This window comes from Synchiropus splendidus, chromosome 6 (genome assembly GCF_027744825.2).
Source record: "Synchiropus splendidus isolate RoL2022-P1 chromosome 6, RoL_Sspl_1.0, whole genome shotgun sequence".
Taxonomy (NCBI): Eukaryota; Metazoa; Chordata; class Actinopteri; order Syngnathiformes; family Callionymidae; genus Synchiropus; species Synchiropus splendidus.
Window position 1 is genome coordinate 16,801,929 of NC_071339.1, and position 25,512 is coordinate 16,827,440.

The 25,512-nt window shown below is 46.8% G+C and overlaps 1 protein-coding gene across 2 annotated transcripts in view; it reads right to left on the reverse strand.

Annotated features, from left to right (window-relative positions):
- Positions 1 to 312: 312 nt before the first annotated feature.
- Positions 313 to 25,512, reverse strand: part of tafa4b (TAFA chemokine like family member 4b) — a 45,831-nt gene continuing 20,631 nt past the window's right edge. Inside the window, exons 4-6 of one of the 2 annotated variants that reach the window (XM_053868874.1) lie at positions 15,984 to 16,139; positions 5,268 to 5,392; positions 313 to 2,663 (exon numbers count right to left, since the gene is read on the reverse strand). In XM_053868874.1, the coding sequence (XP_053724849.1) occupies positions 2,652 to 2,663; positions 5,268 to 5,392; positions 15,984 to 16,139 (293 nt within the window). In that variant the 3' untranslated portion in view covers positions 313 to 2,651. Of the gene's footprint in view, positions 2,664 to 5,044; positions 5,393 to 15,983; positions 16,140 to 25,512 lie in introns of those variants that run through there. The other variant, XM_053868872.1, reaches the window with a different exon arrangement.

The following is a 25,512-nucleotide window of genomic DNA, read 5'->3' on the forward strand; positions in this document are numbered from 1 at the left end:
CTTGAAACACATGTCACGCATCGACTGCCGCTTTCTCGGTTGAGGGGCACCTCTCATCAGCATGCTGCAGGCGTTCACGCCGAGCGTCGCCACAGGTGTGTCTTCCACAGAGACGCGCCGGGTTTTCTATCAGATACAAAGACCTTTGTTGACAGAGCAACTTTGATTCATGTGACAAGAGCGAGGAGGAAGGCAGGAGAGCAGCGCAGACATGTCGAGGGGATCACAGGGGGGAGTTGGGAGTTGGTGCTCAAGAGCACTAGGGTCGGGAAGCAGACGGCAGGAGTCCATGAATCAATCAAAGGCATTTATTTTCATCTCATCTCATCCGATGACAAGTATACATCACATCATCTACCTTATCTGCTGAAGCACTGCATACGGCGTCCGGAAATGCCAGGGGAGAGGAAACATTTGATTCTACTGAATGTGTCACCGAGGGACACAAAGTCCACCAGACAACCGTCAGTGTGCGACGCCTTAGGGGTGAGAATGTGTCGGGAGAAACAGCTGTTTTAAATCTTTGTTTTGTGACGCAGACCGACTCCTCGTGGCACTCTTGTCCAGTGCTACATTCAAAACAGGTCGACAGAAGGCGGTGACTTTTTAGTGTCTGGATCTTTTTTTTTTAAATATATTTTCATTCATTTTTCTTTGTCATCCGAATAAACAGTTCATCAAGTCATTTTTGGGAGTTATTCCCATCATGCCAGGGTGGCGCCACCAACAGGAGAAAGGTCACCACAGACAGATGGGACCAACTCCCACACAACTGGAGCCGCCTCAACTGATCCCTCACTCCCATGATGTAAGTCAACCATTTAAAAACAAGCCCTGAAGATGGTTCCCATTGAGTGGGTGAAAGAAAGAGGCCACTTAGCCGCGACTCTCCTGTCTGAACAGCTGCACCGTGTGGGCCTAAAAATATTCCACGTCAGTTTAATGCGACTCTGGAGAGGAGCCCGCTGCGATCCAGGCCTCTCGGTAATGAGAGCGGGGTCTGCCTGCCACCGGTCCCCTGACTGCCCCACGGCTCCCTCAGGCTCTGATTCCAGAGTTGGAGAGGTAGAGTCCACGGACTCATCACCGAGGAGCCGCGACCCGGAACTAGGATCTCTGCATGACACGAGAGAGCCGAGCTTTTAACTAAGATCTGTTGTCCCTGGTGGAAGACACACTGGTGAGATTACAGAGAGACGTTTGACGGTTGCTCAGGTTGCCACTGAACCCAACACCGTAAGCCCGGTAGGAACAGCAGGCCTGCACGGGGATTTGCTTCCATGGACTGCAGCAAATATTCTGCTGACATGGAGAGGGTTTCTGAAGGTCAGCACTCAACACATCCTTGGCAAGGAGCTCCACACAAACTTCTCTTCATTGTCCAGTTCCATCTTGATACAGGCTGCTGAGTTCAGCAACAAAACCTGGGTTGTGAGCAACTTCTGTTTGATGTTGAGCAACAGTTCGGTTTTTGTGTGTTCTGTTTTTTGTTTCTATCTTGTTTAAAAAAAAAACATTTTGTCTTTTATGGTGATTTTTGTGAACAGTTTTTATATTTTTCATTAATTTCACAGAGCTCTCATATTTCACTCTTCACTTACTCTTCACCGCTTGTTTTATTTTAATTCATTTTGCTCTATACATCATTTTCTGTCATTTAATTTTAAATGTATTATTATTGTTTAATGTGAATTAACTCTGTGTTTCCCATTAATTTGCACAAAGAATAATGCAAAGTATGTGAAGTACTTATATTGTCATAAAGTATAAAGAAGCTGTTGCAAAAAAAAACAGAATTGTACTTAATAAAATTTTAAAAACTAAATAGATAACAGTTCAACATTGATTTAGGACAAAAAAAATCGTATACTACATATAAAAAGTGAAATTTCTCACCGGCATGTATTTATTGATTCATGCAACTCCTAACCTGAGCCTGACTCTGCTGACGGAACGGTAGAAGAGCAGCGTGTGGCCTCCAGGCCCCACCATGTCTGCCTCTGTACTTATGTAAATTCAACCTCGCGTCCTTGTTGTGAAGCGGTTTGAGACACTCTGCCTCGGGGCGTGAAGGAAGCTGCACGTTTAATGAAGTGGACGACAGCAGTCAGCACAAATCCGTGGTCTTGGTGAGATCTTTTTATGAGTCGACTGATGGCATCGAAGCTGCAGCAGATGAAATGACATTAGGATTTAAAGTAGTTCTCAGAGATGTCGGCGGTGCACTCAAAGCCAGCGTCAGTGTTGAACCCATAACTGGTCTTGAGATAAATACATTATTATCTGAGGCTGCCGTGAGTGTCGTGACCTTCCCGAACACTCCAACTGCGGCAAATGAAAGTTTAACATGTGGCTGTGATCCTACTCTGCAGATCCTACTTACAACTACAAAATGGCTGCCACTGAAGCGCCGTCCCCCGCTGACCTACAGAGCATCTGTTCACATTAAGCGATGTTGAAATATATACTTTGTTTCCAGTCCACTCCTGGAAGAGTCCGTGTCGTCCCAGATCAGAGGCAACTCCTCACAGAGTTCTGAGGATTCTGCTGCTGCAGACAGTCTTGCTCGTGATGTTCCCATAGTCCAGTGAAAACGTGAGTCATCATCTGTTCCGCTCGCCCAGCTTCAGGTATCCTCTCCACCTCTGTTGCTATCGTGTGACCTGGAAAGAGACACGGTCAGACGTTCAATGGCCGAGCCAGAGAGAGGGACAGGGAGAGAGAGTGTGTTCATGTGCATGCCATTTGTTTTGGATGGTTAGGTTTAGGGTGAGAGGCTGGGGAACGGGCTATGGCAATGACGGCCCTCACTAAGATGAGGGCGTGAGTACGTGTTGTGTGTGACAAAGACATTTATACACACAATGAAAGAAAATCCTCATGAGCCACAGTTTCATTTGACAGCGTCCAATGAAGGAAAGCGTGTTTATACGTCCAGCTCTTTGTCATAGAAGGTCAATGACACGGCCAAGACTTCACGTTGCCAAGCGACAACTTTGCTTTCTTTGGGGATGTAGCTTGTTCATCAACAAGAAGGAGGAAGGAATTGTGGGAAAACATCAGCTCCACGTCCGACACACAAACCTGAGGCGGGTAAATGACAAGCAAGCGTCGTCTGGTGCAGTGTTATTGTCGTAAAACTTCAATACGAGTCAGGGCCAGAGACAAACCATACATCCATCTACAGGCGCTGCTGAATGAGTCGGAGCCGAGAGGCTGTCTGGTCTGGAGAGAGACGGAGCGCGCGGTTGCCAGGGGATCCGTTTCTCATCCTGGCTCTGGAGAGGCAGAAGAAGATCTATTCCTTCTGTCACCCTCCGCTATTGGCTCCTCAGTCAGCTGGGCGCCGGCAGTTTTCGGAGTCGCACAATAGAGAGTGAGGTAGTGATGACAGCGATCGGTCTCCGAGCCACTCCTCCGTTTACGCCACTCACCGATTCGATTATGACTCTTAACTGTACTGCTGTGAGGGAGTCCTGAGTCACCAGGCTTCCAAATGAAGGTGACAGCTGTCATGTCTTCTGTCCACCAGCAGGCCACCTCACTGCCAAAGTTCATATCACATTGAAACACACAAATTTGACTCACCACTTCAAACCCTTGAAAAGAAACAGTCCAACAGTTTCACCACTCAAGCTCATCCGGGCTCAAGTCACTTGCATGGCCAGATTTGGCCCCGGGCCTTGCATTGGACTTCACCTTTATCTGAGGACTATTGTTCATGATTCTGTATTTGACGTTTTCTCTTGCTTAGTTTGTCACCTTCGACCTCATACTGTTGGAGGAAAAACCTTCCTGAACCTGGACGCTCCCTGGAAGTAATAACTGTCAGAGAGACAAAGTCTTCTGCAGAACTGGGTCACCACATGAATCAGTTTCTGCACCCTCAGTGATGCAGACGCTACCTGAGGTGCTGCCTTGAGGGGCTCTCTGGAGCTCAGACGGACAGATCGAGTGTGAAGAGTGCATGAGGGTGAGTGAAGGAGAGGGCGGCTGTGCAGTCCAGACCACCTACTCCACTTCTCTGCAGGGCTACCCAAATAAAAATGCGAGAGGCGGCCGTAAACAATCTTTCAACACATCAAATGGCGACTCACTGAGCATGGTCATACTACACTGCAACTCACAAAACACCAAATGTAGACGACACCTGCTGATTTAGCACAGCTGGTCTTGTGCTTGTTGATTTTGACTGCTCACTTTTCTTTTAGCAGTGACATGGCAACATGTCATAGTCTGGCAAACAGCGTATGTCTTTACATTTTCATGTGTAATATTTATCACTAATCGGAGTTGACTGTTTAACATGAGTTTAAGGGGTAGGAAAAGACAAAAAAAAATGTTAGGTGAATCATTCTCTTTATAACGTAGGACAAAGCAGCCTAGTGGTCTCTCTCACTGTCAGTCGCAGCGTGGGTTTTATTGAGACTCACTCCCATATAGTGAAGCTCACACCTCCAAACCAGCCTTCCCACAAAGATAAAATTGCTTTCCAACTCATTTTTAAACATGTTAAACACTCCATGAAGCATGCAGCAAGCATCGCTGTCAGCTTGTCGCTCCTTCTTTTTTTTTTTTTTTTGCCATCAACATGCGCGTCACACATCATTAGACATACAGAGTTTTCTGCTTCCAGGAACCAAACCTTTGATCCATAATCCAGGCAGTTTGAGCAGCCCTACTGTAGTGCTGGGGACCATACTGTAATGACAGTGAGCACAAAGCCTTGGTTCGCTTCTCTCAGATGGTGTTTGAATTCCCCACCACCTCAGGGGAGTTATGGTCGTTTGGACTCGGCAGGGAGGCGATCATCAGCACAAAGGAATAGCAGTTCAGGGGCCAGAAATAATCAGGTGGCGGGTCAGAGCACATATTTAGGGCCTGCCTATTCAAATGGGAGTTCTGCGGTTTGTATATACAGGTCTAACACCAGTAGTTAATACTGCAACCACACATGAAGAACACAATTTGTTGTTTAAAGAAAGCATGAAGAAGTCATATTCACCGGTGAGGAGGAGAAGATGCTGGTACTGGCTTTCCCACAGCCCCCTCTCCTGGATGTTTTTTTTTTTCACCAGCTTGTCACAACATCAAAACTCTGATTTACTGACAATGACGACACTTTGTATGAACCGTGAACCACATTAACCTGAGGGATGAGATGTGTGATAACACAATTCACACACACCATGCGAAGCGAAAGTGAAAGACAAATGTAGATTGCTGTGCGATTCCACACGTCATTTACACTTCCTTGTTCCTGTTACCTTGGTGGTTTTGACCTTGTTCCCGGTGCTGCAGGACCAGCCGGTCAGGTCCGGTAGAACTTTGCACTCCTCCCCGTCCATGCAGGGATGCATCTGGCACCACCACTTCTGGGCCACGATGGAGGCTTGGAAAGAACCAGACAACATTTCACATCAGTGTGACGACAACAGAAACTGAACACGCAAATGCTCACAGTGGGACCACCACCATTATTGGACCATCACAGCAGCTAAAGACTCCGAACACACTGGCTGGGAAAAGGAGTGTAAGTGTAAAAGCGTCTGAAATAAATCCAGGACACGTTTATTGACCAACGTGTGACAGATGGAGTCGGCAGCGATCTGTCGAGAGCCGAGGAGCTCTCAATCTTCCCTGTTGTGTGCGAGCGTTCCTTACACCGGCGTACATCACCCCTGTATCTTTGCTCTCCTAAAAAACTGTCACCGGGCCGCGGCTCTTAAATCGGGCCGTCTTCCTCACAAGATAAATCTTTGTGAGGGAGCGTTGAGATTTATGCTTGAGTGCGTGTGCTTAGGTTATCGTGCCATTTGTGTCGCCGTAAATTACTGAGTCAGAAATACCACCCAGACTAAAACTGGCTTCTCTAAAAAGATCCACAATTGATGCTGCTGTTTATGTGGATAAGTGACAGAGTGACGTGTTCATGCAGCTGCAGTGGAGGAGTCGAGGATGAGCTGCGTCGCAATAAAGTCTTATAAGTAACAAGTTCACACACTTGACTAAATATAGATCTTTTGAGAACATTTGAGACCCAGGAGTTCAAGGTGAGAGTCGCATTACATCAGAATGAATGAGGTCTGCAAGGAGTTTTCATGGGTTATGATGTTTTCTGATGATAGAGTGATCTGTATTCAGAGTGGGGAGAAGAAGCTGGAGAGAAGAGTAAATAAGGGTCAGCAGAAGACTGTGAATGTGCGGGAGGAAGAAGAAGAGAAGGAGGAGGAGGAAGAAGAGAGTGCAGACTGGTTGACGTCGGAGCAGCAGTAAGAGTGAAAGAGAGTCTTTACAGTCGTGGTCACTGCCGCGTTTGTTTGGAGACTCAGGAGTCAGAGTCAAGAGAGTCAGAGATGAAGATACCTTTTTTTATTTTTCATCAGAATCTACTGCTCTAATCTTCTGTTTCCATAAGCAGCACACTTGTGCTCATCTTCCCTTCAAATAGTTTGACTCCTATTATACTTTTTTTTGGCATACATCAGCTTTTTTTTCCACAACTTGCTTCCTGCTCCTATTTTGAAGCCTGGCCTCCTCTCCTTCTGGAGAACAAGAAAATAACCATTGTCCATGAGCCGTCTTTTCTTAAGGTTTCTGCATCAAGATTTGTGGCCTGTGTTGAGTCGCGCTGCGTGACATAATACCTGAGTAATTACACTGAATGGAAATATATAATTCTTTAAGCACAGACAGTTCACCTCGCATCACCCTGAGACCTCAGTTCAGAACATGCGAGACCAGTGGTCGAGGATTAATCGAAGCAACAGCTCCGTAGGGTTCTGAGCTGAAACCTCTGCAGCTCCAAGGCCCCCTCCCTCCAGAGAAACCTTCCCCTCAGCTGAATTCTCTGCATAATTCCAATAAAATATCATTTATCAAAAGTGTATGTGTGTGAGTGGATGTTAGCTGCCCACACGTTGAGCGGACAGAAGCCTCCAGCGAACATCCATGAACAGCCAAACCGGAGGAAACATTCCTGCTTAAAATAAATTATGGTGATTCTCTTCTCTATTAATAATACAAAACCGTTTTAATCTGATGATTAACATAATCCTGCTGCATGACATCTTAAATGGAAAAAGGCATATCCAAAATATGAATTTGTATTAAAGAGGATCAGGGGAAACGTGGTGTTTGGCAGGAACTTGAATACATTTAAAGGGCAGACTTTAAAATAGACGATCATTTACGGAGGTGAATTAATGTTCACATTTGCATTCTTCACTCTTGCAGATTCAATTTCCTCAATTGACGTGTCGGCGCTGGCTGAAGTAGCCAAACATGACATTGTTTCAAACGTACTCTGAATTTTGGCTGTGGAACACATCTTTATTGTGCAACTGATCTGGTTCTGTTGGACCCTTCAGGACTCTTGGTGGCTGGATATGAAGTGGGCCGGGTGCAGATCAGTCGGACATGACATGCTTCCACACGTTCAAGTATCTTAGGCTCTTGTTCACGAGTGAGGGAAGGCGAGAGGTGGACAGACGGGTTTTTAATCCGGGGGACTGAGCTGAGCTAGAAGACAAAGCTCTTCACGGATGAGTGGGTTTCTCCTCTCACCTGTGGTCACCAGCCTTGTAGTGACCTGAGTTTTGAGTATAAAAAACATAAAACAACAGGAGAATGAAGTAGTGACCGCAGAAAGACAAAACCTCAAAGTCACCCCAACGTCTTTACACCACACGACCCCCTGAACCACCTCACTCCCGGCCTCTTTACTTTCTCTGTAATGGGAGACATTGCAGTCACACCTGATTCACTTTTTATTTTTAATTCATATACATTTTCTGTACTTATTTTTAACAATATATTACTAGGGCTGTCACTAGGTCAGAATGCAATCTCCATTAATTGCACTAAAGCCGAATTAACTCGCAATTAATGGCAAATTAATTGCACTAAACTTCAATGAAGATTTGTTCAAGAGTCACAAATCATGTTTTCCTCATTACTTCACTACAACAACACGACATATATTGCCAAGAACATTCATTAGAAAAACCTCAAAAGCACTGGAAAGGTTCAAAAACATGCTACATTGTAAACATCATCGTTGGCTACATTTTCCTGAAGTTACATAGAGAACAGATGGAAAACGTGTGAGTAATTTGCCATTCATCGTGAGCTAACTCACCTCCAGTGAGATTGACAGCCATATATATGATTTCTTCATAGTGTCAATATATTTGGGTTTAAGCACAATAAATTGTGTAGGTATCAGATTCAGAATCAGAATCAAATTTATTGCCATGGCCCACTAACTAGGAAAGTGTTTTGGAATAAAGTGCGGACAGAAAAAATAAAATAAAATAAAATAAACCACAAACAACAAAGGCTGTTCACAAATTCAACAGTCTGACGGCCGAGGGGAAGAAGCTGTTCCTGTGACGGGAGGTTCTGGTCTGGATGGACCGTAGCCTCTTGTCAGAGGGAAGAGGAACAAACAGTCCATGTCCAGGGTGAGAAGGGTCGGCTCTGATCCGACCTGCACGTCTCTGGCTCCTAGAGACATACAAGTCCTGAATGTCTCTCTAGACAACGACAGTGTGTGTCCTGGAAACCACCGTCTGATGTCTGCGCAGTTTCACAAGCAATGTTTTTTGTACATTTCATTATTAAATTATTTGTCAAATAAAGGTTTTAAACAAGGACGCGATTGACTCAGTCAAAAAAATGCAAATATATGCATGTATTTTTAATGACACTCATTTCAAGACATTAACTTTAACAGTAGTTAGTTGCTCTGTGCACACACTCGCGTACAGAAAATCAATAGAATTTTTGGGTTCAGTATTTTGTTTATGCAGTGTATTACGTCAAACAAATGTCTGGCCTATCCCTTCTTACTACTGTTGTCACGACGCCTCCCGGGGGAGAAGAAGGACTGGACCTCCTCACTTCGACCACCTCCCCCTCGACCTCAGACAAGCAGCCTTGAGTATCAATAAAAGTAGAAAAATAAAACTTTTGGAAAGAAGTGCTGGACAAACATCTAAGACTCAAAATGTTCTCCCTCTTTCTCTCAAGACAGAAATAACGTGGAAGTAGAAATTTACACTTGACCGACTGAGGATTCCTCTCAAAGAAGTGTGTGTTTTAAGGCAGCGACGAGCCTCAGACACAGAGAGAGAGGCGTAATGGGACTTTAAATATAAAGACTGAGGAACTCAGGCAAGTTGGAGCTGACAGAATAATTATGAGACTGTTCCATCAGAGGGAGCAAATACACAAGTTCAGAGCGGAGGACAACAGCAAGGCGTGACGTCACCACGCCGGGTACGGTGGCTCTTAGCACTTCCCAAAACCAATGGCTGTGTAATGCTTGTTAATGTGGCCATTACTGCGCCGACGATGGTGCACCGTGAGAGCGTTATTTAGAGCTAATGGCCTGTGAGCTCCGCTACCCAGTTAGCTTGGCTCGCAACTTATCTCCTGAAGACAGAGCCGCCGACGAGTAAGTGCCTGCGTGTCAGCGGATGACAAGTGGACTGTTTGAGGCTCGAGACATCTCGGCTAGATCAGATGTTGTACGACACTCCGACGAGGGCTTCAACAAGTCGATGTTAAAAAGATTAGAGAGGTGCTTAGTGTGAGAGCAGCAGTTCATCTTGAGAGCTTCACCTCCGGGAGCATATTTTATCCTGCTCCACACAAGTAGCTTGCTTCTGTTCGCTCACTGTGCACAGCTACTTTACTCTCATTATTTTGGAAATCACTCGCACTTTTACACACAGCAAATATCTACACAGCTCTTCAAATGCTTCCCTCTGCCAGCAGTCACAACAAACAGACAGCAAGTGAGTAACTCTTAGAAGCATATAAACAAAACTTGGAGCAAAGGTTCTACTCCTGGCTGACTGTGCATCTCTCTCTAAGACTATTCGGGTCACTACAGAGGTGGTGACCACAGGTGACAGGAGAAACCCACAGGTGATTGGAGAGCTTTGTCTCCTGGATCAGATAAGTCCTCTCTACTGACGCCACTTGGTCCAAATGGTCCTGCTCCAACTGATGAAAAGCCAATACTTCAGAAAGATTTCCTCCCCGTTTTAACTGAGATTAAGTGCTGCTCCCAATTTGACATTGAGTTACAAAGTGAAATCTGTCCAAGTCCGAGCCTTACTGCAGAGGAGTCTCACTTCTTACTGCCAGTATGATACAGACTCGGAAGATCATCTCCTGGAGGAGTAGAGGTTCTACTCTGGGACTACTCTGATTTTTAGAGAAAACTGGTGACCACAGGTGACAGGGGAAAGCCACAGCTCCTGAGACAGAGATGTTGCTTGAGCAACTGAACGTCTGCCCAATGGCCTCCTCATGGAAGAGTTAGTCCAGAAGACACCGTGACAAGAGTCACCACCACTGACTGAGGAGAGGTTCTCCTCTGAGTCTCTCCTGGATGACGGAGCTTCTCTCTTTAAAAGAGTCCAGACAGAGAAACTGTTGTTCTTTTGGTCACTCCAAAACTGGTGACCACAGGTGAGAGGAGAGCTTTGTCTTTAGCTCAGTCAGATGCTGTACCCATCCATCCCAGATATCCTGGAAACACTATTCCAGGCACGGGAGGAGGTTTTCTAGGAAGGTGGAAGTCTGGCCTTCTTAACTTTTACTGCTGCCCCCACGACCTGACCGTGGCACAACAGAAAGGACAGAGAGCAAGAAGCACCTGATGAGCGACATCTGCGCTTATGAGTTGTATTATAATTCTGCAATGAATGAATCCGGTTCTCATCTACCTCATGCCTGAGTGAGTACACCTATTAACGGATCGTTCTTTGCAAGGCTGAAGTGAAGAAAGCGTCTCAGCCTTTCGATTTTAATGGCTCATCGGTCTGCTCCCAGTAAAGGTATAGAATTCTAATTAAAATGGTTTGCACGCCTTTCATCACGGTTACCAGCTGCCGCACTCATTTCACTTGAAGCCGCATCCAAAAATATGTTTCTTTTAAGAGAAGTTTTCGGGTGCCAGTTGAGCTCAGGGCGACCGTCTAGACGGAGCTTTGCTCAGGGTGCAGGTGATTAAGAACAGGCGGCACTGGGGCGCTGTTATTCCCCGAGCTTGTCGTCTCTCTGGGGTTTTCTAAATAACAAGTGGGGAAGTTTTGGGGCCACCAGCAGCCCCCTGGCTGTCTGTGCAGCTGCTGATCACACATGTCAATCCAAAACTCGCCTGAGAAAATGACTCATTACATCGTTTTAAAATGTTTGTGGGCAGGACATGTGTTGATGTGTTCAGGCTTTCATCTTCCACCGCTGCTGCCTCCTCGTTGTTGTGTTTCTGGCACCATGTGGACAAGGATGAAACTGCAGCTTCACCCCCTGTTGGGGCTTAAAATGAGCGATAATAATATTGCAGGTGGAAGAAGTCTTTTACCAATTAACACGTGGCATGTGCCCCTCAGAGGTGAAGTGGAGAAGGTGGTGGAAAATAGACCATCTAATGCAAGCGACAGTTACTGTCACAGTCTTCTGACGGGTTTCATTTCCAGTAGCAGTAATGTGATAATGCCACAGCTCTCATCTCGGCTCCTCACCGATGATGTCATCGTGGGAAGCCAGGAGGAGGCTGTTTTTCACATTTGACATGAAAAAAAGGTTTTGTCTGCATGGTGACTTTCAGTAGGAAGGAGAAGTAAGGCTACATTTTGGGGAGAGTCTGAGTAAGTTTTAAGATTGAATATTCTTTCATTTCAAATAAGGTATCCTAATGTTTTCTAATGGCCATTTTCAACAGCGCTGTACCACTGTTCCAACCTTTTTCACCAGTCATTCATTCATTTACATTTACAAGGTACTCTATTCTAAAATACAGGATTGACTTTCAAAGAAATTCTTTTCAATCCCACTTTGCTACTTTGCTACAATTTCATTTCGACATGGGTTTAGGAACATCAAAGGAGCAGAGAGGAGAGAAATCATATCGGCCCCTTCATGTACTTTGCTTCCCCGGTCAGCTCTTTCTAACCGAAGTCCATTCTGTTTTCCAGAGTACAGTAACTTCAGTGAAGAATGTTGGAGGAGCAAGTCCAAAAACATGATGGGTAAAACATGAGTGTATGACTAGTGTCACTGACCGGTTCGTAAACGTCTCTCGAGACAACTACAGCCGGTCACCAAACATGAAACTCTCTTTCATTGATTTTGTTCATACTCTGCTGATAATGTGCCAGTGGGCATGACCTGCCTCTGCAGGGGTTCGGTTGGTTTGCCACTTGACCATATAGCGACTGCACTCTCGGCTTGGCTGCCCTGTCAACCTTGAATTTCACCAACTCCTCCGGGAGTTTCAGGATCGTAAATTTCTCTTCGTATCCCACCTTGTCAGGTTCTCAATCGAGACCAAGAGATTTTCAGCTTCCACGTCTTGTGGCACAGAACAGACCACCACAGTCTCTCTCTTGTCTTGGTTTTTAACTGTGTAAATATATCCTGTCTTGACTGAGGAGTCACAGTTGGTGGTCGTCCAGTGTCCTGACCTAGGACTGTTGATCTGTTGATAGTTCTTCTTCATCCCCACTGAGTTGAGGCATCTCAATAAGTTCCTTTTTTTGGCACTTTTGTTGACTTTGATCTTCCTTGTGGCCATCTTTTCCATCATGACCACTCTTTGTTTTCTTCATTTCTGTCCTTCATTTCAGTTCCTCCAAACTCTCCCCAAAATCTACATCCTTTGGCTATAAACTTCCTTTTCACATCTTCATCTTTTTATTTTTTTTCTGTCAGACTTATCTCAGTTCGGCAGCGAAATCTTTTTTTGGACTTTTTGACTTATTTTTCATTATTTTTTTCTTCTGAGTTAGAACTTAATGAATCTAACCAACTCACCATTGGAGCACTGGGGTCCCTCACAGGACAAATGTTCCATAACAGGCTGAGGGCCACAAAAGTGCTCATCAAGGGCCGTGGTGGGCCCCGAGCCAGACTTTAGATATACCCGGTGGGCTAAATGATGACGACTGAATGATGTAGGAGTCATAGTAGTAGTTGGCATTAGAGGACCAAGTCGCAGTAGTGACCCTAATTTTACAACAGGTGGCGCTAAAACTAGGTAAAAAGGACACCTTCATCTTCAAACTAGTCAGTGACAGAAGAGTCTATACACGCCTGTTGTAATCTTGTACATACAAGCGAGTGCCATCTTGAAAGTCTACGGAGAGAAACGGAGCTTTAATCTCGGGGCTCGCTTTGATTCAGATAAAAAGGAACACTCCATTGTACTTGTGAAAATGAAACTGATGTAAAGAGGCAGGGGCTGTAACAATGTGTGCACTCATGGGTGCATCTGTTGGAGTGTTTGCCCATTAATACTTTAGAAGCTGCCACCTGACCTCACTCAATGGAGCGACAAAGGCTGCAGAGGGGAGTTTGGTTTTGCTTTGAATTGCATTACTTGTGTGTCTACGTTGTGCACACGCTGACGCCTTTGTGGATTTTGTCTGTGGAGATACGCAGCCCCAGTGCGCGGCAAGTGTTAGATGTAAAGGCAGCACCAGCGATGGTGCCCTTGCTCCCGGGTCATTACTATTTAAAGAGAATATAATGCAGCTTCACACACGCAAACACACACGAGACACCCGCGTCGGACCCGGCGGTTTGGATGCCCTCAGGCACAGAAACGGTTCCACTCGGTGATCCTGGAGCGCAGACGCAGCGGGGGGAGGCATCCATCTCTTTCCACAGTGATTCACTAACACACTGCATCACCTTCGCCTCAGCAACACAACCCGCTCACATATGCATGAAGACGAAAGTCGCAGGGGTCGATTATAAATGAGGGCGAAAACACGCGGTGACAGAAGTGAGATCAGATATTAGAGACAACAGTGGAACAGGTTTAATCTGGAGTGAGCAGAGACATGTCTGTCACCATCGTCCAGCGCCACTGGATGCAACCAAACAACCGCACTTCCGATCACACCACCAAGATAACTGGTCACGTTTCAGCATATTTAAGCTGAACTTGTATCAATGGTCAAGTTTTTCTGTCCTGGTTCTCACTCATAGCAGCTTTGAAGTGACCCATAGAACTAGAGTTTTTATGTCTGGACTCTCTCAAAGAGTGAAACTCAGCCATCCAGGAGAGACTCAGAGGAGAACTTCTGCTCTTGCCAGGCTTGCCAAGCTTTGGTATTGTGCTGCCCCCATGACCTTCAGTATGTGGACGAAAATGGATGGGCACCCTATTATGCTGTTCCCTAGTATTAAACTCCACCACTGTGAGCAAGCTCACACCTGAACACTGGAACATGGAAGAACCATGTTCATCCATTTAGGTTTAGAAAAGAGACATCAGACTACATTGTACCTGACTCATTCACAGACAGGCCTCCATGATGTCATCAAGCCACCAAATGACCATGGGATGGATGAGACACCACACTATTTAAACACCACCAGCACTGCGTCTTCTTGGAGAAGCAGATGTTCCGTTTTGGTTTTCTCCGGATTTGTTTGTTTCTGAACATGTCCATGAGTCTTTGACTCCGAATAATTAAGCTGATCTGTTGACAGGAGCGAGTGACTAAAGACCTCACTGTTGTTGATGTATAAAACATGAGCGAGACCTCCACACTGACTTCGCAGCAGACTTCCACTGTCTCTCATGTGTGACTCGGTTACTGAACTTTCTTGCACGAAGCCTTAAACACACAAACACATGACTTGATGTGACTCACAGAAGTTGGTGCGGCAGTAATGGGACTCTCCCCGCCGCCGCCGCCGCTGCCAGTAATGGCCCAAGCCTCGATTTACTCCTTTCTCAGCGGCCATCAATAATGTAAGTCCATTTACACTCTAGCTGCTCTACAAAGGGCCGGCCACCGAGCGGAGCGTGTCTCTGCGCATCAGCGTGCAGGTCTGAGGAGCAGCATGCAAGGGTGAGTGGTGTCAGGGGTCCGGCTTGACCCACTGATCTGAGGGGGGGATTGGGAATAAGCAGGTGTGTGAGTGACAAGCGGCTTCGTCAGCTCGCACAGGCCCACAACCCGCATCTCACCTCCGTCGTCTTCTCCCTCCAACACTTGAACCTCGCGCCTTGTTTACCCAAACTTCCATTACACAGCGAATCATCTTTGTCTCGGTTCCCTGCTCTCGTCATTATCACCACACTCTTTCCATCCAAGAACTCATCAAAGAGGTTAAACAACAAACTACTTTTTTATTGGCTGAAAACAGCCAAGAAAGAGGCTGCTGCTGTTTGCGCGGAAACTTCTGAAAGGGACAAGCGCCTTCTAGTGGCCAGAGTGGGGAACAACAACACCACCAGCGAGTGTGTTGAATGTTTTCTGACACATTTATCAGACGAAACTGCTACAAAAAAAAGTCATTTGTGTGGAATGTAGAGGTGATTAAATATAAAATATTAATTAATAAATACAGAGAAAAAATTTACTTCTGTTTTTTTTTCTGTTTTCACTTTTGTTTGTAATTCCATTTCAATAATATGACGATCATTATTCATTTGCTATCATTTATTTCCATTCACTGAAATTCTATTTAGTAGTTGTATTGTCTCTAAAATGAAAAAAATAAAAATCATGATAAATGCCTCATTAAATATGAATCATCCCTCTCATTTGCTTCTGTATGTTTGCATCCACATGATTAAAGCCACATTAAAGCAGCAACCTGACTGGGATTTCAACCCTCCACCATCATCTCAACAGCTGCAGATGTTTATCCTCTCCACACGTTTACTAAGTCAAACTTGGTGAATGAACTCATTGTGCCATACGTTCATTCGTTCATTGTCTTCCACCCATTCTATTGATTCAGTCACCAGGGGTCGGGGTGAGTCCCTGCTGCTGGGAGAGGGCCGGGGGACACTCTGGACAGAGCTCCAGCCTGCCTGACTTCCAAGCGTTACGCGCTCTAGTCGTAAAGGAAGCCTTGCCGTGTGTCTCTAACTCAGAGTGAAGACTCGTCGTGTAGCTAATATAAAAAGGCTTGCGCTCTAACTGATGTTGTGTTTTCATTACCTTCCACACAAGATGGCCGGGCTCTGGTGGTGCCAGCGACCTGCCCGGGGAAACAGGAGCACTTGACCGTCTGGGAGCGCTCTTCAATCTTGTTCTTGTTACAGCAGCGATGGACGGCCACCACCTCACAGGTCCCCTGTTTCACCTGGTACGAGACTGAGAGCAGAGAGGACGGAGAAAGACAAGTTTGAGAACGTTCCCAACGTGATATTTACAGTATAATAAAGCATTCGCATGAGGGGGTTCTCTTTTGAAGTTCACGTCTAGTGTCCCATTTTAGAGGCATGGCTGAGCTAGAGGGCATCATCGAGGCTTGTGATCCTTAACCACAGGGTCGAGGCCCACGGTTGGGCCGTGAGCGCCCCCTTGAGGGTACTTTTTTTTGTTTTACACCTCTGTGTCGTGAGAGCTGCGAGACACTCAGTTTTAATACACCTGCCATGTACGGTGGCAGTAGTGTGTCACTGAATTGACTTGACACCTGCAAATCTGTGAGAACTATGGAGAAGTGATGGCGTCCCAACAGTAAAAAATCTTCATCAGTTCAATTTGAACATTTGATGGTGATACTTTCATTTACACTTTGCTTACTCTTCTTCAGAGTTTATTAAAAAGGAAAACATTTTATGATATTCAGATATACAGATTTATTTTATTCAAAATTTTAGTCATGATGTACAGTTTTTCCAATTTTCTCAACAGTTTGCAAGGGGATTTTTTTCTCTTCTTTTTTTCTTTAGTACATTTTATGAACATGACTTGCACCTGGTTCTGCTGCTGCTTGTACTTGAAAAATACATCTTTGCGCTGTGTCATTATTTCACAAGGTTTTGGTTTGTTTACATGTATAGTTATTGAAAACACAAAAGAAATGTGTATGTAATTCCTTGTATGGGCCCCGGACCCATTTGTCCATTTGGCCCCGACATCAAAAAAGGTTAAGACCCCCTGCTCTCGACTCTCTTCTTCTAGACGATTCCTCACTTCCGTGTCACTTTACACTGTATTTGTCCGCACAACAGTATGAGGGGAAGCTGCGGCCGCACTCATTAGTCCCAGCGTGCCGGGGAACTGGGCCCTACAGTGTGTCAGAAGCTTGCAGGCTGATTCTCAGAGTCATAATTTAAGCATAATTGCTTCTCACTTGACACCTCGGGCTCACAAACAGCCCGTAATCATCCTGCTGCTCCCCGCGGACCCTCGTACCGTTAATTATGATGCTCTCCTGCACTGATGGAACAAAGGAAGCCGCCAGGAAAAGCTGTTCTGAGGTCACGTTATGTGTTATTTACTGGATTATTTACCTCCGTTGACTGGCTCTATTTCTATCACTGTTCTCTGGTCAGTTCACCTGAGAGGCTTTTACAGATGGCGTCGGCTGTAAATGAGGTTTCATTCAGACTGAGGTGTACTTTCTATTCAACACGCTTCGGCTTTGTTCTGCCATCTTCCACGCGATTCGTCACTTCACCAGTACATGAAACGCACGCGGGAATAATCTACTCTGAAACGTTGCATGTTGTACCAGCTGTTTTTCACAAGGATCCAACATCTGAAATACAGAACCTTAGCAAACACAGGAATTCAACGAGCACAAACCATGAAGGAAAAGACAACACCCCTGTCCCCCCTCCAAAACAGGTGCTGTTGAAACGACAAATGCTAACACTATTACTCTTGTGTCATAATAATTCAAAGTCTCAGTTCATAAAATAAACAGCGCCTCCTAGTGCAATCTGAACTGAGTTGACACGGCTCATCAATTGATTTTCACTGTTTTAAAACAAACCACTTTCAATCCGTGAGGCTCAGAGGCCAGCGGTTTTACGGTCGTCTGCAGGAGAAGAGTACAAAGGTTTGGTGAAAATGTCCGCAAATCTAATCTCAGCTATGGCTCCCGGGCGGATTTCCATCGGCTTATCTGTCCCCCCCCCAAAAACCTGTTGTGGGCTCCGCCGAGTGTCTGCAAGCAATGCCACGTCACCTCCCGTAAGCTTCTTTGCTGGGTGACACTGTAACATAAGCCCAGGTTTCATTCCTGTACGTGACTTCACGCCGATTCACAAACTTTCATTTTTAACTGGATGAGGGTTTTTTTTTTTCCAAACAACAGTGTGTAGTGGTTCCATTTCTGCAGGCCATGGCCCCTCTCATCCTTTCTGATTTAAAGTTTGTTTGTTCTCTTGTCCACAGAGCCCCATCAATGATCCCTTGCTCTCTGAGGGCGCGACACCGCTATCATCCCTCCACTTTCATTTCCCTCAGTTCCCTGTCGCAGGCTCTCCTGAGGCTGCAGCAACCATGTGTATCCACACCCACACACCTCCGCTCACACACAGACACACACACCTCCGCTCACACACACGCACACACACACCTCGGGTCACACACACACACACCTCTGCTCACACACAGACACACACACCTCCGCTCACACACACACACACCTCCGCTCACACACACACACCTCCGCTCACACACAGACACACACACCTCCGCTCACACACAGACACACACACCTCCGCTCACACACGCGCACCTCCGCTCACACACACACACACACACCTCCGCTCACACACAGACACACACACCTCCGCTCACACACGCGCACCTCCGCTCACACACGCGCACCTCCGCTCACACACACACACACCTCCGCTCACACACACACACACACCTCCGCTCACACACACACACCTCCGCTCACACACACACACACCTCCGCTCACACACACACACCTCCGCTCACACACACACACCTCCGCTCACACACACACACACCTCCGCTCACACACACAGACACGCACACGCACACACCTCCGCTCACACACACACACCTCCGCTCACACAGACACAACTCCGCTCACACACACACACACCTCCGCTCACACACACAGACACACACACACACACCTCCGCTCACACACACACACCTCCACGCACACACACACACCTCCGCTCACACACACACACCTCCACGCACACACACACACCTCCGCTCACACACACAGACACACGCACACACACCTCCACTCACACACACACCTCCGCTCACACACACACACCTCCGCTCACACACACAGACACACGCACACACACACACCTCCACTCACACACACACACCTCCGCTCACACACACACACCTCCACGCACACACACACCTCCGCTCACACACACAGACACACACACACAGACACACGCACACACACACACCTCCACTCACACACACACACCTCCGCTCACACACACACACTTCCGCTCACACACACAGACACACACACACAGACACACACAGACACACACACCTCCGCTCACACACACACACCTCCGCTTATACACACACACACCTCCACGCACACACACACACCTCCGCTCACACACACAGAGACACGCACACACACACACCTCCACGCACACACACACCTCCGCTCACACACACACCTCCACGCACACACACACACCTCCGCTCACACACACAGAGACACGCACACACACCTCCGCTCACACACACACACCTCCGCTCACACACAGACACACACACCTCCGCTCACACACACACACACCTCCGCTCACACACACACACCTCCGCTCACACACACAGAGACACGCACACACACCTCCACTCACACACACACACCTCCGCTCACACACACACACCTCCACGCACACACACACACCTCCGCTCACACACACAGACACACGCACACACACCTCCGCTCACACACACACACCTCCGCTCACACACACACACCTCCGCTCACACACACAGACACACACACACACAGACACACACACACACCTCCGCTCACACACACAGACACACGCACACACACCTCCGCTCACACACACACACCTCCGCTCACACACACACACCTCCGCTCACACACACAGACACACACACACAGACACACGCACACACACACACCTCCGCTCACACACACACACCTCCGCTCACACACACAGACACACACACACAGACACACGCACACACACACACCTCCGCTCACACACACACACACCTCCGCTCACACACACACACACCTCCATGCACACACACACACCTCCGCTCACACACACACACACCTCCGCTCACACACACACACCTCCGCTCACACACACACACACACCTCCGCTCACACACACACACCTCCGCTCACACACACACACACCTCCACGCACACACACACACACACACACAGTGCAGCTGTTATTATGAAAATTAGAATGCGTCCATGAGGTAACAATGGATGATGTATGATCATTGAAGATAATGAGCAAGAGCAGAGGAGCAGGAAGAGAAAACACAAACACGGAGAGGCGTGTGTCATTAGGAGAATTAATCACCTGATTAGGGACGCGTGCAAACGTGTGTGTTTGCCAGTGGTCAGTGGCGCCACCACCAACCTGAGCAGCTTGTTAGTGGGCAAGAAGAGGAAGAAGAAGAGGAAGCGCTGTCACAGGCGGCAGAGGGAGCAGAGTGGCTCGCCTCCTGTAGCCGTAATGAGGTCAGAAGGTGTTCAGGTCGCTTCTCGCTTTCAGCAGACTGGGACGTTTTCAAAACGCTGCGCTTCATGTGGTGAGACAGAGAAGCCCAACAATCTGACCAAAGCGTACATGCTGTTCTCCTTTGGTTTTGAGCGACCCATTCAGATCATAATAAAATCTAAAAAAAGATCAACCAACACCCCCAGTGTCATTCATTTTAGGGTTCGAGGTTATGAATCTGCTCAGCTCAGCTCTTCTGCTGCTCAAAACCTCAGCATCAGATGTCCAGGCTGATGCCTTCAGGTGCATCCCCTGGACTTCCAGAAACACCATGAGAAACATCATTCTTCCAAAGCGGTCTGGGTCTGGTCCAGTGCCTCCTCTCCACCTCACCATCCAGACCAGAGACACAACAACAGTCTTCACTTGGGGCTCTACTCCGCGTCTCTCTTGAAGAGAGAGGGGAGAAATCCACCGGTCAGTGGAGAGCTTTATCTTCTGGCTCAGCTCTTTCCTCACCAGTTTCCTCAAGGAAGACAACACATTATGATCCACCCAAAGATCTCACGCTCCATCCTTCCCACACTCAAGTCCACCACCTGGGGAAGGATCTCTTCAACTAATATTTTGCCAAAAAGAACCATGGTCTCTGAATACTCAAAACGCAATCCGCATCATTCCAAAAAGCTGCGATGAGATCCTGAACTGAACACCCAGACCACCCAAGACCGTTTCTTAAGTCAACAATTTTCAAGGACATGACAGGTGAAGCACCTTCCAGTCTCCATTTTTATATAACACAGGACAGTTATCGTAATGAATTCACAAACTTCAACAAGCTGCCTGACAAAGCTACGTAAAGCAGAGAAAGGAGAGATACAATTGTGTGCTTCTGTAGTATATCAAAGAGAATGACCTTTTTTACATTCACTCACCAGCAGATGGCATTTTCCTGTGTCTGATGAGAAGCAGGTTTTATCGTGTCACATGGTGGATAATGTGCCAGAGAAGGTCAAAGTCCTCGTGCAGATGATTAGTTTCTCTCTTCCTGAGATGAGTCGTCCCATCCGAGCTCGGATTTGTATCTTCCAGGAGAGTTTATGAATGTTTTAGGGAGAATATCGACCACACGTCTGCCAGCATCAAAGCTTTCGTCATCAGCGAGCAAAGTTTAAAGAGCCAGACGGAACCGCAAAATCAATTTTGGGCTTCAGAAATCAGACAAATCGGTTTTCTTGTTGCTCAAAACAGGAATATTGCGATGATCAGCATCGCTTATGAGGAATATCAATCTGGGAGTTGTTCAAAACTGAATTTTATTAGAGCCACTGATGGCAGAAATGCTAAAGAATTGATAGTCGTGGGTTCAAATCCCATCATGGTAAGCAGAGGGATTTAAGGAGGTCAATAGGACGTGTGGAGAATTTTGGAGACAAAGGCTGACAGAGTTGGACTGAGAGAGTTGGACCAAAAATGGAGATTCAGTCAAGGAGCCGAAGAGGTTCATGATGAAGGAGCACATAAAGATGGAGGAGACTTGATGCAAATGCAAAATGGGGAGGGTTGAATGGCCTGGATATGGACCTGGATTTACCCAGGTTCGCCTCTCCTGCTGGGTGAACGCTCACGCTTCACCAACTGATTTCCCCAGAGACAGCTGGACTGGAGACATCCAGCCAAACGTACTAACAGAATCATTAAACCATTCAACTAACGTAAAAACATGGCGTTCAAAAGATGGCCGCCAATACCAACCTACGCCAAGAAGCCTGCGTGCAGCTCACTACACATTAGCAATGGAGGAGAAGGAAAGGCCATTAGTCGAGCCTCTTCCACACTTGGCGATCGCTGTCGTCTGGCACTCATTCGCAACAGGATTAGAACCAAACACAAGTGTCCATGCTGTTCTCCCCTCCTACGCCTGCCTGTCTGCCTTTCAAAATCAAGTGTAAATGTGATACGTTGAGCGCCAAAGGGGAACAAGAGAAGGAGTGAGGAGCACAGCACAGAGCCCACGTAGACCCTCTTGGACGCCTTCTTAGTCAGGTGCTGCGTTATTGGTAGTTATGTGGTAACCACTCTGTTGACTTCATGCTCTATCTCAGACGTGGCCCGCGTGTTCTATCTGGGAAGACGCCCGGGGGCAAAATGGTAAAGCCGAGGCCTTTTCACCCCAGCTGCTGCCACTGTGACTGACCCTGGACTGGTGGAATAAAATGGATGGATGAAGAAACAAAAGCCAAATGACCTGTGAGATTGATCTGGAATCTACTCACGTCAGACCCTATGATTCCAAAATATTTGTGAAGTAACCAGGCCATCCGGTGACTCCTTGAGGAGGGGGGCTGTCAACGACACGTTTGTGAGCTCAACCATCCGTCAGACTCTTCTGCCTCCGTCTCTCACAGCAACTCTCAGCTGCTTAAGATTCCAGTGTGAAGCTTTCTGCCCGCAGCCACCGAGTAACAGTGCATCTAATGTCTCAATGCTGTCTTTAACTGTTCTCACTGTAATGGAGCCCGGCACACACCGTGATGAAAAGACTTCTCAGGCATGGCTAAACGCTTCTATCCCCCGGCGGACAGGAAAGTGGAAGGGTGGAGGGGGGCAGCAACAGTGGCTGGGCAGCCAACAAACCAAGCTACCTTGAACTGATGGGTTATCCAGGCGACTGATGTATTCTGACAGACTCAGGCGAGAAGGAGCATCGTGCTATTTATCAAAAAAGCTGTGTCTTTCCCTCGTCAATACCTGACAGGCATGTCCGCGGCGATGACAGTGAGATGGAGCAGATGTGTTCAAGGTGTCAAAGGAGGCAGCAGGCAGAGGACGCAGTCACACATATAAGCTCTACATGTAAATAGAGCTCTTCATGTGCGCATTTATCACTGCTTGTCCTCCCCTGCTCTAATTTCCTCGCCCTCATCGTCTCCTTATCTGCGTCCAACAGGCGACATCAGCGCCACCTGCTCACACCCTGAGCAGGTCGCTGGCTTGGCAAGAGCCCCGGTGTTCAGTCAGAAAAACACAGCTTCCTGACGCACAATGGATTCTTAAAAGCTCTGCAGATGTCTTCCAGTCTGGTTGTGAGGGGGTTTCTGCCTCACCTTTGAGCTGTGGTCGCTTTTTTATAGGGTCAGGATCAGACTGGTGAGGTCAAGCCAGGGGGCACCGGAAGAGCCTCAATGGACAGCTCAACCTGCTTTAACCTTGGAGAAGGTATTCGAGGGATCCAGGAGGAGGAGTCCGTCTGTTGCACAGACAGGCTTTGTGATTAGACTCGGATTAGACTCCAAACTGTGCCTTTTCTTCTGTTGTGGGTTTTCAGAGAGAAAATCCAAATCTGTCTGCATGGATTTCCTCTGCACATTTCTGGCTACTTCTCCAGCACTAAAATATATGGCGCCATGACAAGGACTATATCGATTCTTTGAGACACTTGAAGCAAGCAACGGCTGGTGCGACATATAGAATGTCAACATCCTGACACTCTGGCTTTCATCTGTCGGCTGCCATCTCTCTGCACCTGAAGCACCTTCAGTTTGGTGGACTCAACAAGCCACTGCCTGGCTGCTCTAGAATCATCACCTCAAGAGCTCAATTTTTCCTTCCGTGTTCTACTCTGACCCGAATGACCCTTCAGTTCCACCAAAAACACCACACTACCAAAGCATCGTGGCGGTTCTTTGGCACCACAGCTCAGCTCTTTGTCACTGACCATGAACAGTCGAACTGGGATCATAGATGGATGACGGTGGGCCATCCTTGACCCTTCATCCTGGATGGACAACTACAACTGTCTTCATGTAAAGCATTTAGATCTCACTTGATGCTTGATGACACAGACATTGAGGAAAAGGGATCAAACAAGCAACATCATCCAACTGCTGCAACAGGTGGGGGCTCTTGTTTTCGTCGACTGGAACACCCACCCACCCATCCAGGTTACACCCCCATCTGGGTTTCAACAACCAGCATATATATAAACAACTACCGAATCTCCCCAATGGGTCCTCTTGCGTCATGACAGGAACATCCTTGATGCAGTTGGATCCTTCTCAAACAAAGAGCAAACATGACCATCATTGGTCGGACTGGGCAAATATCCTTTTGGTGGAGATTCCAACAGAGGCAGAGCTCTGTTAAAACATGTTCCAGTAAGAATAGGTGCCTCACCGCAGACGCGCCAGAAATGTGCTGCAGATGCTTTCAGTGGAACCAGGGGAACTAGAACTTAGAACAGATGACAGGACTGTTCTGACTCAAAAACTAAAGAAGTGAACTGAACCGGTCGTTAGTCATTTTTGTCTTCCAGATTTTCTTTTGCCACTGACAGACTTCACACCCAGTGCCACCTCTGAGTCCTTCAGCAAACTTGTGCAACTCATGCGACTGTTCTGGCGCAGCAGCATCAAACTGCTGAAACACGAATTTCATGAAAGATACCTATTCAAGGATATTCCTTGAGACACCGACTTCAAACGTGATTCGTGCTGCATCGTCTACTGGGATCTACGTGGGCAGTTTGGGCTGTTGTACAGAGCCATGCACATGTGCTGTTGTGTCCTTGGCAGCAGAAGCACCGCCGTGACTCAAGGTATTTGCAAATGAAATGCAAGAAGCAGGCAAGCGCACATCTTTCACTTATGTCCTGGGAAAATAAACAGCTCTTGTTTGCATGGAACTTTCACAGACCTGTCATGAAGGGTTGTGTCCAAACCCGCCGCCATTGCAGGGGACACATGTTCTACTCTCTAACTTCATCAACGAAAATAATAAAAAATTTGGAAATCAAAAATAAATAAATCAGCCGATCACATGACAGCAGCAGAATGAAAGGCTGAAGTACTTCAGTCATTTTTCCTCAAAGCAATCTAGACATAACATGCATTTAAAGTCAACAAACATACATAACGGAAATATTATGATTAAAAAAACAATTTTGAATAAAACATTAGATCAATGATGTCAGACTGGTGGAAATCTGTGAAACTTTTGTAAAATTTGATCAGTTTATTAATACCAGAAAAAGATTCAAATTATA